Source organism: Octopus bimaculoides, chromosome 13 (assembly GCF_046866305.1).
Source record: "Octopus bimaculoides isolate indiv1 chromosome 13, ASM4686630v1, whole genome shotgun sequence".
Lineage (NCBI taxonomy): Eukaryota > Metazoa > Mollusca > Cephalopoda > Octopoda > Octopodidae > Octopus > Octopus bimaculoides.
Genome location: NC_142940.1, coordinates 6,539,241 through 6,554,960, shown reverse-complemented (window position 1 = coordinate 6,554,960; position 15,720 = coordinate 6,539,241). Strand labels below are relative to the sequence as shown.

At 40.2% G+C, this 15,720-nt stretch overlaps 1 protein-coding gene across 2 annotated transcripts in view; it reads left to right on the top strand.

Annotated features, from left to right (window-relative positions):
- Nucleotides 1-15,720, top strand: part of LOC106869265 (periodic tryptophan protein 2 homolog) — a 43,654-nt gene that overhangs the window by 9,306 nt on the left and 18,628 nt on the right. The window contains exons 1-2 of one of the 2 annotated variants that reach the window (XM_089361450.1): nucleotides 6,061-6,212; nucleotides 14,734-14,846. Coding sequence is in view for 1 of the 2 variants with exons in the window: in XM_014914932.3 (XP_014770418.2) it covers nucleotides 14,734-14,846 (113 nt within the window). In the remaining variant the exon portion in view is untranslated. Of the gene's footprint in view, nucleotides 1-6,060; nucleotides 6,213-14,733; nucleotides 14,847-15,720 lie in introns of those variants that run through there. The other variant, XM_014914932.3, reaches the window with a different exon arrangement.

Genomic DNA, 15,720 nt, shown 5'->3' with positions numbered 1-15,720 from the left:
GTCTTATGCTTCCATGGAAAATTGTGCTCAAATGATGCAGCTTATATGATGGTATTGGTGCACAGTGTGAGGACAAGGAGACATACGAGTGTACACACACCGACACACACACACACAGGTTCATAAATTTATTTCTTTATTGCCCACAGTGGAGGTTAAACATAGAGGGGACAAACAAGGACCTAGGGCTATCATAGGAGACACTTGGTCAAGGTTCCATGTTGTGGGACTGAACCTGAAATAACGTGGTGGAGAACTGAGCTTCTGAACCACAAGGCCACGTATGTAACTTTTATTGTAAGTAGACATAAGTTCCATAAACTACAAACTGCTAGCATGGGTTGAACAGTTTGACAGGAGCTGGTAAAGCCAAGGGTCACACCAGGCTCCAATTGTCTATTTTGGCATGGTTTCTACAGCCAGATGCCCCCTTCCTAGCACCAACCACTTTTCAGAGTGCATTGGGTGCTTTCTTTGTGGAATTAGCACCAGTGCTTTTTATGTGACACCTCTGTGAAATAATAATTTAATATTTCAAAGCATTCAAGACCTTGTAAGTTTAGCTAGTGGAGATGTTGTGATGTTCCTGCATTTTCCAACAGAACTGTCAAAATGAAACCATGCCAGATGGGAATTGAAGACTGGTGGCGATGCGATCTTCACTGTCCGGTAGCTTAACCTCTTGTTCTATGGCACTTACCAGCTTTCTTTGGAAATGTTGCTTGTGATTTGTGTAGGAAGAACAGCTGCTGGCTTTAGTAACTAGAATCACAATAGTATTGTAGTATTAGTAGTAATAGCAGCAGTGCTGGTGATAGTAGTAGTAGTAGCATCTGTGACTACTATTATAATAGAAGCAACAGTCTTTGTGATAGTAGTAGTAGTAGTAGTAGTAGTAGTAGAAGTAAGCATTGTTTTTGTTGGTGCTACTAATCATTGCAACTCAGTCGTGAATTGTTTTACTTTTACTATTTGTATGGATTTTTTTGTGTGTGTGTGTGTGTGTGTGTGTTCAGTTGGCTGTCTGGTGTATATCTTTCTGCCATACACACACACACATGCACATACACACACACACATCACATATACAACTCTATAAAGTGGGTATTCATCTCCTCCGCCCTTCTCACGTCATCACTCTCTCTCTCTATCTCTCTCTGTCTCTCTCTCTCTCTCTCCTCACCACACTACTACCATCTCTGTGGAGTCTTATGAATGAATGAACAATGAAACTAACCTGAATGAATGAACGAGTATACAAAATAAGCACACAAGCAAAAAAAAAAAAATGATGAAGATATATTTGGTTGGGTGAACCATCTCCTCTCCCCTCTCACCTTTTCTATTTACGTCACTTTTCATCTAATTTTTCTAAATCCCCCACCCCCACCTCACTGCCTCTTATTTTGTGGTTAAAAAAAAAGACCCTTTCATTTTATATATATTTTTTTCCAATATGTAAAATCTGTCACCATTTGGTCTGTGACTGTAAAATATTCCCCTTGTTCGTCCACCACCATTCTCCAATTATTTCTCTACTTTCATGTCTAGCCAAAGAAGGAACTCTCCATGCAACCCACAATAGCCCAACCGGTTATAATTGGCAACCAAATCTCCTTCAAAATCTTAACCCCCTCCTCCTCCTCTAACTTTTACCTTTGTGTCTGCCTCTCTCTCTCTCTCTCCATCCATCTTATCTACTTGTATTGAACTCAGTGTCTCATCTCTCTGTTTGTCTCTTTATTAAACCTGTCTGTCTAATCTGTATAGCTTTGTAAATCTCTCTCAACATAAGTAACAGTCTATGTCTCTCTATCTGTCTATCTACCTTCTTATCTACCTTTCTATCTTCTTACCTATCCATCTATCTACCTATTTACCTATCTTTCTATCTTCCCATCTACCTACCTGTCTGCTTGCCTATCTATCTATCTATCTACCTATCTACGTACCTTTCTATCTACCTACCTATCTACGTACCTTTCTATCTACCTACCTATATACGTACCTTTCTATCTACCTACCTATCTCTCTCTCTCTCTCTCTCTCTCTCTCTCTCTCTCTCTTTCCCTTTCTCCCCCCTTCTATCAACAAATTTGTCATCTTTTCCTTTTAGAGCTCATCACTTCCTATCCGTCTCATTTCTCTTTCTTCTTTCACTATATCTCTTCTTCATCTTCTTTCTCACATTTTCTCTTGTATTTCTTTTCCCCCCTCTCTATCTTTCATCTGCTTTCTCTCCTCCTACTCCTCTAGTAACCAAACTACCAGTCATACCATATAACTAACCCATATGTACAACTATAGTCAAAATGGCTAATAGGTTTGCCTCACAGTCCTACAGTTCTAGGTTCAATCCCACTTCGCAATGTCGTCATCATTTTAACATCCACATTTCCATCGACACAAATTTTCTACAGCTGGATGCTCTTCCTGTCACCAGCTCTCACCTGTTTCCAAGCAAAGTAATAATTGCCCTAGCCAGGCCACAGAAGACTAGAAATGAACAACAAAACATTAATGGCAAAGTCAGTGATGCGTGGATTTTATACTCAGATTGTTGTGAGGTCGGCATTAAATAGTGTAAGTCATTTAAAATTGTGCTTTACAATTTTACCAATAATAATAATAATAATTGTTTCTACTGTAGGCACAAGGCCCAAATTTTGGGGGAGAGGGCCAGTCGATTAGATTGATCCCAGTACACAACTGGCACTTAATTGATCGACCCCGAAAGGATGAAAGGCAAAGTTGACCTTGGCGGAATTTGAACTCAGAACGTAAAGACTGACGACATGCAGCTCAGCTTTTCGCCCGACGTGCTAACCCCTCTGCCAGCTCACAACCTTAGCCAGGAGTTGCTGGGAAGGAAATTAAAATGGTAGTGATAGGGTACTACAGTGAACTCTCAAGGTACAAGAAGGTGGGCATAAGAAAGAGGATATAGATAATGGATCAGAAAACAAAGTTTGATAAGTGTGTGTGAGGTATGAGGCTTAGTGGTAAGGGTATCTGGCTCATGGTCGTATGGTCGTGAGTTCAATTCCTGGTGGTGCGTTGTGTCCTTGAGCAAGACACTTTATTTCATGTTGCTTCAGTCCACTCAGCTGGCAAAAATGAGTTGTACCTGTAATTAAAAAGGGGTCAGCCTTGTCAGATTATATGTCATGCTGCATCTTCCCGGGGAACACTGTTAAGGGTACATGTGTCTGTGGAGTGCTCAGCCACGAGGAGGATGCTCCGTTCATTGGATCAACTGGAACCCCTGTCGTCGTAACGGGCAGAACACCAGTTTTAAGTATGTGAGAGAGTTAGAGATGGAGGAAGAGGTGGATGTGAAGAAGGGTAGGGATGGGGATGTAGGTGAGGTGGTGGTGGTGGTGGTGGCTTTTAATCGATAGGGTTAGTCTTGGTACACACAGTGCTATCCTGGTTCCATCCGAAGATTACTCTCAAGGTAGAACGCATCTTGGATACGCAGCCACATAGCCTCTAGCCTCTTATACAATACTGAGTCTACCTTATGATTACTTTAAGGTCCAAAACATCTGTGAGATACTCAACCATTTGAGGCACAGAAATTTGTAGAAAGCATCCTGTAAGATGCAACTGCACTAGAAAAATCAGTGAACCTGCCTTGTCACAGACAGTTAAGGCTCCCAGTGTGACTGTGGAATACTCAGGCACCTGCTATAAGCTGTAGCACTCCTAATTCACTGAGTAGGCTGTTACGTTGATTGAACCACTGGAAAGCTCGTTGTCGAAACAAGACGCAAGATCCATCACAACTAATGCATCATTTCCTATACTTTGTGCTTATATTCCATCTGTGAGTACATTTTACTGGGAGTTAAACGCTTGTGATGTGACTGCTGCTGCTACTAGTACTACTACTGCTTCTGCTGCTGCTACTGTTGCATCCGGTGCACCTGAACTGCATGCTGTGTGTGTGTGTGTGGTGTGAGGTATGCATGTGTGTTGTACCGTTCCGATATGTGCTTGGATCATTGTGTGTGTGAGAGAAAGATGGAGAGAGAGAGAGAGCGAGAGAGACTTTTTTAAATGTGAGATTGTATGTATGTATGTGAGTGTAAATACACCTTGCAAATTTTATACTGATTGTGTGTGTGTGTGTGTGGTTGCATCTGTTAAATAAACGTGTTGCAGTTATTTAACTTACTGAATTATATATCATGTTTGTGTGTGTGTGTGTATGAGCATGCATTTGTGTGTGTGACTAAGCCAATATATAACCATACAGGTATGTGTATCCAGCAACAAAAATTCAGGTATGGAGCCATGTGAATGGATACAAAACATATATGTAACGGGCATACAGTATGTGTGTACATTCGCTCACACACACACACACACGCGCGCGCGCGTGTGTAAAGGATATAAGTATATACATGTGTATAACAGATGCGCTGTATGAACTGAATCAGGTGTGTATACTATTGTATGTGTACACCTGAGCACATAGGCATATGTGGAACAAATGCCAGTGAGTCTATAGATTTGTATATGTGCACAATGAAGCTTGCATATGTTATTAGGTATGTGTGTACGGCTATCAAGTGTAGAGTTAAGTCTATTTAAATAGGTGTGTGTGTATATATATATATATATATATATAATACAAAGAATATATATACATGTATACACACATATATGTACATACTTACATCTACATGTGTATATACATGCATATCAGGGTACAGGACGTTAGAACAATAAACTACAGACAACGGAACGAACATATAGGAAAACGGAAAGCCACTTGGAATATCCCTTCATCAGCTGTCTCTATTCTATCTAGACGTTTCGAAGATAAGACAGAACGTACTCTAGAATAGTCTCTTCCTGAGTAGTGGATCAACCCACTACACAGAGGATTCCAAGGTGGCAAACACAAACCAAGACAGGAAGAAATGGACAGTGAAAACAACATTCAAAAGCCGTACGGCCAAACGCAAATCTGAGGTAGAACGCTAGTAGTTCGTCTTGCCTTCACAGCGGCTGGAGTGAAAAGAAAGTTGACCACAGGTCACACGAGAGCAGAGAGGATGGTGGAGGGAGGAAGTGGAACAAGGAGGAAGGGACAGAAGGGTATAGCAGTGAAGTAGAGGCCAGGACAGAGGTATAGATAGAAAGATGGAGGAAGACAGATAAATAGAGAGAAAGATAGATAGACATACACACAGGTGGGTAGGTGTCGGTGTAGACAACCAACAAGTGTTATACTAGTCTCTACTAATTGTGTAACAGGTGTGTGTGTGTGTGCCTGCTTGTCTGACTGTCTGTCCAACAATTAAAGCATTTAATCTTTCACTAATTGATTAATAGACGTATGTATATATGTCAATAATTGTTCTTGTGTGTCTGTATGTATTTTTGTGTATGTGTGTTTACCTTTACCTTACCAACAGTTGTTGTATTAAGCCTCACAAATTGTATAATACATTTCTCTCTCTCTCTCTCTCTCTCTCTCTCTCTCTATATATATATATATATATATATATATATATATATATATATATATATCTATATATATATATATATATATATATCTATATATATATATATTTATCTATATATATATATATATATATATATATATATATATATATATACACACACATACATACACAAACACACATATATATACAGATTCACTCACATATACATACACATATATAGACACACGCATGTATACAGACACACAAACATATATATACGGGCACACACAGATATATATATATATATATATATATATATATATATATGTGTGTTCACATACATCTGAATGTGTGTGTGTGTATGAATGTTGAACATGAGTGGAAATATGTGTGAAACAGTGAGAGAGAGAGAGAGAGGAACGGCATTAAGTGCTCTATTAATCTTCTCTAATTCTCCTCATTAACATAAGATTGATTTTTCTCCCAATCTTATTTCTTGTTATTTTCTCTCTTTCTCTTTCTGAGTCTTTATTTCTACTTCAATCCAGTCAAGTAAAGCATTTCGATTATCTCCCTTCCTCTCTCTCCTCACCTCCTTCTCCTCCTCCACCACCCTGCCGTCTTAGTCTTATGCATGCGTTCTTTTAGTCCTTCGGTTGCTTCTACACAGTGGACTCTGGCCATGCTGGAGTACCACCTTCAAGCCTATTTGTCAATCAGAGTCGAAGAAATCAACACCAGGACTTATTCTTTGTAAGCCTAGTACTTATTCTATCGTTCACTTTTGCCAAACCGCTAAGTTACGGGGACATAAACGCACCAACATCATCATCAAGTGATGGTAGGGGGGACAAACACACACAAATATGTATATATATGACGGGCTTCTTTCAGTTTCCATCTACCAAATCCACTCTCAGGGCTTTGGTCTGCCTGAGGCTATAGCAAAAGAGACTTGCCCAAGGTGCCATGCAGTGGGACTGAACCTGGAACCATGTGGTTGGGAAGCAAGTCACTTACCACACAGCTACTCCTGCGCCTCTTTTTATTTATTTATTGATCTCTATTTATCAAATGGCTAAGTTACCACATATCCTACAAAAATGCCACGTGGTATACAAGACATACAAATGAACGTATATACATGTTCGTGTGTGTGTGTGTGTATATGTGGCTTAGTGGTTACGGTGCATTGTGTCCTTGAGCGAGACTAAAGGCAGTGCTCCAGCATGGCCGCAGTCAAATGACTGAAACAAGTAAAAGAGAGTACTTCAATCGACAGTTAAATCCTGGGTTTATTCCATTGGGTTTCATACAACATTCAAAGTATATAATCAAGACATTATAAAGAAGACTGGAGTATTATACACCCTCAAAATTCATTTATTACAGTATTATTTTCATTAAATTCCAATCCAATATGAGTTTCTGCATGTCAGATTGGAATTTTATGAGAATGATAGTGTAATAAACAACTTTTGAGATGTATAAATTCTCCATTCTTCTTTATGAAACCTTGGTTTTACTCCCTCTCTCTCTCACACACATTCTATCATCACTTCTACATCTGGTTTTCTAAGCTTGCACGAATAGGATTGTCCTTTCCTGCTCAGCGTCCCACCATATGCTGGTCCTTTTGCCATTTCCATTATGAGGTTCAAATTCCTGGGCTGCAGTGGTTCGCCACTTCTGGTCCATGGCTTCCTTGATGGTCCTCTTTCATGCTCTCCTTTCACCTGAATCTCCTGGAACTTCATTTACCATCTGTTATCATCCATATACATTGAATATCTGTACCAATGCAGTCTTCTCTAACTTCTGGCAATTACTAAATTTATATATATATATATATATATATATATATATATTGCATTTCTAAATCTCTCAGAGAGATTTATACAGTGGCAGCATGATAAGGTGATGTTATGTTGCCAACTTAATGTGGCAGTCCCATGAAAAGGAAGAATGCTACTGCTATTTAACCCTAGGAAACCCCAATGTAACAAATGAAGGAAAGATTCTTTCAATGGGGTGTAAAACATCCAATTAACTGGTACAACAGAAGTAGGGGCATAAATACAAATTAGAAACAATAAATTAAATAGAGAAATACAATTGACAATCTAACAATTTATATTGTAAATAAATTGCTGTGTGTGTGTGTGTATATATATATATATATATATATATATATATATATATATGTAGCTCATCATCACCAATGCCATCTCAATTATGTGGTCTTCGGTTCTCAAAAGAGTGGAATAAATGCCAGCATTTAAAATAAGTATATGTACTGATGCATGCATCCATTTGTGTGTCTCAATGTCTTCACATTGTGACAGTTATAAACCAGTGTCACCATCATACAAGGAATGCTATTTTATTTCCAGTCTTCCATGAAAGACATGTCTGGCTACAGGGAAATAGAACTTGCTTGGAAACGAGGGTTGGTGACGGAAAGGGTATGCAGTCGTAGAAAATGTGCATTCAGTGAAGTTTGTCTGACCTGTGCAAGCATGCATAAGTAGACATTACAATGATACTGATAATATACATACATGTGCACACACACACGCTCATACACACACACATATGCAGGTATTTATATCTACACACATATATACACACAGATATTTATATTTGCACACATAAGTTTGTGTATGTATATTGCTATAAAACGAGGAATATCCAAAGATGAATATTTCTTCCAAGTGCCAGTGAAGAATGCAAAGAACCAACACTAATACCCCCACCACTGTATCCCACACTTCACCATTCCACAGCAGAGAATGGTAATTCCTGCAACAGGAGACACAATGTAAACAGCGCAGTAACAATTGGACAGACGTGGTTTCTGTTTTTGTTTTTGGTTTTTTTTTTCGCTTTGGCTGCAACTGTTTAACAATTGCACATGTGTGATCATGTGACCTTGATTCTGGCTAATCAATGACCTTCACCCTTGGGATACCATATGGTGAAAGAAAGATTCCCTTCTCTGCTCCCTTCGGGCATTGGTTGGTTGGTGGGTGGGTGAATGGATGGATGGAATATTTTTTTTTTGGGGGGGGGGGTCTTGTGTTCTCATCTCTCACCCCGCCCACTCTCACTTGCAACTAAGCTGAAAGACTAGGGGCCCACAGTCAAGGACAGCCAGAAATTATCACACACACACACTTGCTGGTCACTGCCCTCTCTTGCTGTTTAAATAACTAGGGGTTGCATAGCATTCCAAAGGGAGCAACAGCAGTGGTGGTGGTGGTGGTGGTGGTTGGAGTAAGAAGGTGGGTCACCTGATACTAGGTCCAAGGTAATTTTTTTTTATATGACTTGACCTCATTTGACCTTTTTTTTTTTGTACTGTACTATGACCTAGAATACCACCATCCCCTACTACTGATAGCATCATCATAACAATGACCACTGCCACCACAACACTCCTACTACCACCACTCCCATTGTTGCTTTGCTCCCACCATTATCATCATCTGCTGCTGCTGCTACTACAACTACTATCATCACCATTAACTTCCTTGCTACTACTACTACTACTACCATTATAATCATCATCATCATCATCGTCATCATCACCCCTGCTGCTGTTGCTAGTACAACTGCTGCTGCTGCTGCCACCATCCCTGGCTTCATCAATACCTCCATCCCAGTTGCTACTGTTACCAGCATCATCTTCATCATCATCATTATCATCGTCAACACAACTGTACAACCACCACCACCACCACCACCATCATCATCATCATCATCTTTTGTTGTAGCAGTTATCAGACTTGGAACTGTTCTTTCTGCTGTTCCAGTACACGGAAGGTATTGGACTGTTTCCAGTGTTTGGACACTCAGGTGTGGTGGTCATAGTTTTGTCACCGGTTGTTGTTTTTGTTGTTGCTGCTGTGGTTTATAATAGTTGAAGTGGTGGTGGTCGTGGCTTTTGATGTGACAGTTGTTTTAGTTATACTGTAGTGAGAGTTGTGGTGGTGGTGGTAGTAGTAGTAGCAGCAGCAGCAGTGGTGGTAGTAGTAGTAGTAGTAGTAGCAGCAGTGGTGGTGATGATTGTAGTAGTAGTAGTAGTAGTAGTAGTAGCAGCAGTATTGGTTGCGGTGGTAGTTACTGTAGTTGTAATTATCATTAATGAAACTGTTAGAAATTTCATTAGTAGTAGTAGTAGTGGTGGTGGTGGTTGTAATTGTGTAGACTTAAATCTGTTATGTTCCCCCCTTTCCGCACCCCCCAACCTCCCATCACCTGGTCCTTACTTGGAACCTTAATAGGATTCTTTTATACTGCAAGTATTTGACCCAGGTCTGGAGCTAGCTTACCCCCTCACCCTTCCCCTTTCATGCACTGATAAGGGTCACAGCCAATGGCATTGGCCCTTTCTCTCTTTGACTCATTAACAAAAAAGTAATTACGTTGTTTGTTTTGTTAGATTCCTGATGTGAAATCCTGTGCCGGTTTGACATGGTTTTCTATGGCTGCATGCCCTTCCTAATACCAACCTCTCCGAGAGTGTAATGGTTGCTTTTGCGTGACACCGGTATCTGCCACAACTGCAATTTTGCTCACCTTGACGGGTCATCATCTTAAGCACGACATAATGCCAAAGGTCTTGGTCATTGCCTCCATGAGGCCCAACACTCGAAAGGAACTCGACCACTTTGTCTCTGTGAGGCCCAACACTCGAAAGGAACTCGACCACTTTGTCCCTGTGAGGCCCAACACTCGAAAGGAACTCGACCACTTTGTCTCTGTGAGGCCCAACACTCGAAAGGAACTCGACCATTTTGTCTCTGTGAGGCCCAACACTCGAAAGGAACTCGACCACTTTGTCTCTGTGAGGCCCAACACTCGAAAGGAACTCGACCACTTTGTCTCTGTGAGGCCCAACACTCGAAAGGAACTCGACCACTTTGTCTCTGTGAGGCCCAACACTCGAAAGGAACTCGACCATTTTGTCTCTGTGAGGCCCAACACTCGAAAGGAACTCGACCACTTTGTCTCTGTGAGGCCCAACACTCGAAAGGAACTCGACCACTTTGTCTCTGTGAGGCCCAACACTCGAAAGGAACTCGACCACTTTGTCTCTGTGAGGCCCAACACTCGAAAGGAACTCGACCACTTTGTCTCTGTGAGGCCCAACACTCGAAAGGAACTCGACCACTTTGTCTCTGTGAGGCCCAACACTCGAAAGGAACTCGACCACTTTGTCTCTGTGAGGCCCAACACTCGAAAGGAACTCGACCACTTTGTCTCTGTGAGGCCCAACGCTTGAAATGCCACAAAGCGTCTTCTCCTGGAGTGCTAACGAGTCTGCCAGCTGGTCACCTTAATTATAATAATAATTATTATTATTATAAAGATAGTTGCAATTTGTTGCATAATATTGTATTGACAGATGTAATTTAACGACAACAATAACAGTAGTGTTAGTGGTAGTTTTATTTTGGTTTTGTTATTATAAATTCCTAATTAACACCCACACACACACACCCAGTTGTTTCAATCAATAAATATGTCATTGATACAGATTCGTTCTTGTTTTGTATTTTTTTTTTTTTTTTTTTGTTTTGTCTAAATATAGTTATGTAGTTTCTGATATTTATTTTATTTTATTTTATTTTCCTCAGGGCTGGGATTGGAGATAATACAATAAAGTTTTACTGAGTGACTGATAAATGAAATGTAGCTTTGTTTAGAGGTTACCAAAGTTTTAATTGTCATCATCATCACAGGCGCAAGTGTGGCTGTGTGATGCTTCCCATCCACATGGTTCTGGGTTCAGTCCCATTGCATGGCACCTTGGGCAAGTGTCTTCCACTATAGCCTCGGGCCTACCAAAGCCTTGTGAGTGGATTTGGTAGACGGAAGCTGAAAGAAGCTGGTCATGTATATATGTGTGTGTGTGAGTGTGTCTGTCTGTCTGTCCTTGTGTCTGGGTTTGTCCCTTGCCATCACTTGGCAACCGGTGTTGGTGTGTTTATGTCCCCGTAACATAATTCTGAGTTCAAATTCTGCTGAGGTTGACTTTGCCTTTCAAACCTTTCAGGGTCGATAAAGAGTACCAGTCGAATACTTAGGTTGATGTAATAGGCTTGCCCCCCCCACCTCCCCCAAAATTGCAGGCCTTGTGCCAAAGTTTGAAACCATCATCGTCATCATCATCATTATTATTATCATTATTATTATTATTATTATTATTATTATTATTATTCACCTCAGTTTGCTGTTTGACTGCAATACTAGCCATGAAGACATAGAGTGAGCAAACAAGTTATGGTTTTAATATTGTTGTACAGATTACCCATATAAGAAACAAGTAGACAGGACAAAAAAAAAACAGAAGAAAAAAAGTAATCAATCAATAAATACATTTAAGACGTCATCGTCATCACCATTGTTGTTATTAGTAGTAAATAGTTGTAATGGTAGTAGTAGTAGTAATTTCAGTAAAAATAGTGTATTGGTAATCAATAAGTGATAATGATGACTGACTGCCATCGTCAGCAGTAATACCACCACTTCAGTGACTATCAATATATCTCAAGGATCAATACTACCACCACCGCCACCACCATCACTGTTACTACTACAGTGCTGTTACCACACATTGTTATTACTATCGCTTCCACCCCCCCATCCCTTGCCAGCTCACCACCTGAGCCAATGAGGAAAACTTCTACGTGCTTGCTTGACCTGTTGGAAACAACAGCTCAGTTTCCTTTGAATTGTGCTTTTAAACTGTCTTAGAAAGAAGAAAAAAAATGAACATGTATTTAATGATTTAGGTGTGGATGTGGAGGTGTGGTGGAGAAATTGCTTCCTAACCATGTTTCTTGGTTCCATGGTTCCAGTCCCACTGTGTGACACCTTGAGCATGTCTCTTCTACTATAGACTTGAGCCAACCAAAGCTTTGTGAGTACATTTAGTTGATGGAATTGAAAGAAGCCCACTATATATATATATATATATATATCATCATCATCGTCATCGTTTAATGTCCGCTTTCCATGCTAGCATGGGTTGGACGATTTGACTGAGGACTGGTGAAACCGGATGGCAACACCAGGCTCCAATCTGATTTGGCAGAGTTTCTACAGCTGGATGCCCTTCCTAAAGCCAACCACTCAGAGAGTGTAGTGATTACTTTTACATGTCACCCGCACGAAACACACATGAGGGGGTGATAAGAAGTTCCTGGCTTTGGGTAAAAGAAAATACAGGAGGATCAGTTAATTTATTCAACACATTTCCTTCTCTAGATTCACACACTTACTGCAGCAGTCTTTCAGTTTTTCTAAGCCCTGTAAAAGAACTTGGAAGGTTGGGCCTCCAACTAGGCCTTTCACGATACCCTTAAATCCAGGAATTTTTCAGGGCCCCTTCGTACATATCTTTGTGTTGTGTTTGTTCCCTACCACTGATTGACAACTGGCATTGGTTTGCTTATGTCCCTGTAACTAAGCAGCTTGGCAAAAGAGACCAATTGTTGCTGTTGTTGTTAACAAGGTGGCAGCTGGCAGAATCGTTAGCACGCCAGGCAAAATGCTTAGCAGCATTTCCTCCATCCTTACATTCTGAGTTCAAATTCCACCAAGGTCGACTTTACCTTTCATCCTTTCGGAGTCTATGAAATAAGTACCAGTTATGCACTGGGGGCCAATGTAATCCACTTGTCCCCTCCCATAAAATTTCAGGCCTTGTGCCTTTAGTGGAAAGAATTATCATTATTATTAACCTATTACTACATAGTTAAATTTCCATCTCGCAATTAATTACAATTAAATAATGAGAACAATAAACAACAAGGATGTAAAAGAGGTCATGGCAAGATGATTGTACCGCAAACTATATAAGGATGATGGAAGATGTTTATGCGAGAGTTTGGGTTAATGGAAAGTTAATGAGAATAGGATGTAAAATAAATACTTGGTATTATACAGCAAGTACAAAGCTGTCTTGTTTTCAGAAACATGATGATATGCTAACGAATTAATGTTGCTGGCTGTAAACTGGCTAAAATAGGCTTTGTTGTATTTAGTACCATTATAAGTAGACTTCTCTCACTTGATTTAATATTTGATCATCTTGTCCATCACTACCTCACCCCTCTAGCATTTAAAACTGGCCAGATCTGGCCAAAACATTCTACCTGTTTTATGTTCAAACTAGCCAGAGCTGGCCTCTCACATCTACCCAGAATATCATTCTAAAAATAAAGTCACATCACTGAAATCTTGAAGCTATGGTTGATTCAGAAAATTTTTTTTAATGATTAAATATTACATTTGACGGGGTAATCTGAATGCTAAAGGGTGAAGTGCAATCAATGAAATGGATAGAGAATAAAACTTCCTTTGAACAGGACCCACATGTATTTCAGGGTAACATTTCCGTATGATCTGGTACCTTTTACTGACAGCTGAGTGAACCAAAACAATCTAGAATGTTGGTCTAGCACAGGTAACATTCCTAGATGATCCGGTTCTTGCTAGGTGAACTAAGACTGTTGAATGTTGTTCTCAGATAATCCCTGCTGCTCAAGCCTCACTACTGTCAACTTGGTTGGTATTTGGAAGGGCATACAACTATAAAAACCATGCCAAAGCAGGCCTCACTGGTGCTGGTACTACTTAGAAAGTACCCAGTCTGTTCTGTAAAGTGGTTGGTGGTAGGAAGGACTTTTGCTGTATAAACCATGCCAAAACGGACAATCGGGTTTAGTGCAGTCCTCTGACATGCCAGCATAGAAAATGGACATTAAATGATAATGATAATACATACCGTGGGCTTCTTTTAGTTTCCATTCACAAGTGTTTGGTTGGCTCTAGGCTGTAGTAGAAGACACTTGCCTAAGGTGCAATGTAGTGAGACTGAATCCAAAACCATGTAGATGGGAAACAGGCTTCTTAACTAATCAGCCATGCTTGCACACACACACACACACACACATGTATGTATGTGTATATTTATGATAGGCTTCTTTCAGTTTCTATCTGTGCAGAAGACCCAAAACCACATGGAGTTTGGAAGTTGACTTCTCAACCACATAGCCATGCTTGTCTGTACCATTCTGAATCCCAAATACTGTTGGGAGTCAGTTATGGCTGTAATTTATTATGTAGTTGATGAAATAAGTACCAGTCATGTACTGGGGTTAGTATCCATCTTCCCCATACATTTGTGGCTCTCTGTCTGTCACGAGTGGGAGAAGAATCTTGTAATGTTTATCATTTCTCTTATATTTTTTTTGTTTTCCAGTTCTCAAATCTTTTGGGGTCTGTATATCGTCGTGGTAACCTTGCTTTTACTCCTGACGGTGGCTGTGTGATTAGTCCTGTTGGGAACCGGATCACTGTCTTTGATTTAAAAAAGTAAGTACTTTATCAGTTTTATTTCTCTCAATCTCTCTCTCTCTTATTTTGGTCGAGTCCCTTGTCTTGTTGCTTTGAGTTCCATCTGTGTGTACACAAGGTCTTCAAGTAAGTCAACAGCCATAACTTGCCTGAAGGCCCTCTACAAGACGCTTACCCAACCAAAATTAAATATTATTAAGTGCTCTACCCACTATGGTATCAAGTGCTCTGGGGTTTTTTTCCAACAATCAGCATGAAATGGACATATATCTTTGTGTGTGCGTGTATAGATATTCATCTCGGTATTGACCAAACTATCGGATCTTGTTATTACATCGCTGATCACAATGTGCTTTTTGCATTTTAACATTCCACTGGCCACGTCAGCGGTATAAATATTTATTTGTCTGTGTGGTTGGTGTTAGGAAGGGCATCCAGCTGTAGAAACTCTGCCAAATCAGATTGGAGCCTGGTGTAGCCATCTGGTTCACCAGTCCTCAGTTAAACCGTCCAACCCATGCTAGCATGGAAAGCAGACATTAAACAATGTTGATGATGATGATAGGCTTCTTTCAGTTTCCATCTTCTAAATTCACTCACAAGGCTTTGGTTGGCCAGAGGTTACAGTAGAAGACACTTGCCCGAGGTGCCACACAGTGGGACTGAACCCAGAACCACGTGGTTGGGAAGCAAACTTCTTACCACACAACCACACCTACACCTACATGTTAGAAATAAAATTGTTTCCGTAGTTTTAGTTTTATTGCATGCTATCTCTGCATTCCAGAGTGGAGCTCTATAGAGCTTTGGCTATTTGTGCTGTTAAAAGTACTTCACATAATTTATGTGTGGTACTTAGTAACACTTGTCTCAGTATGTTGTATAAAGAATT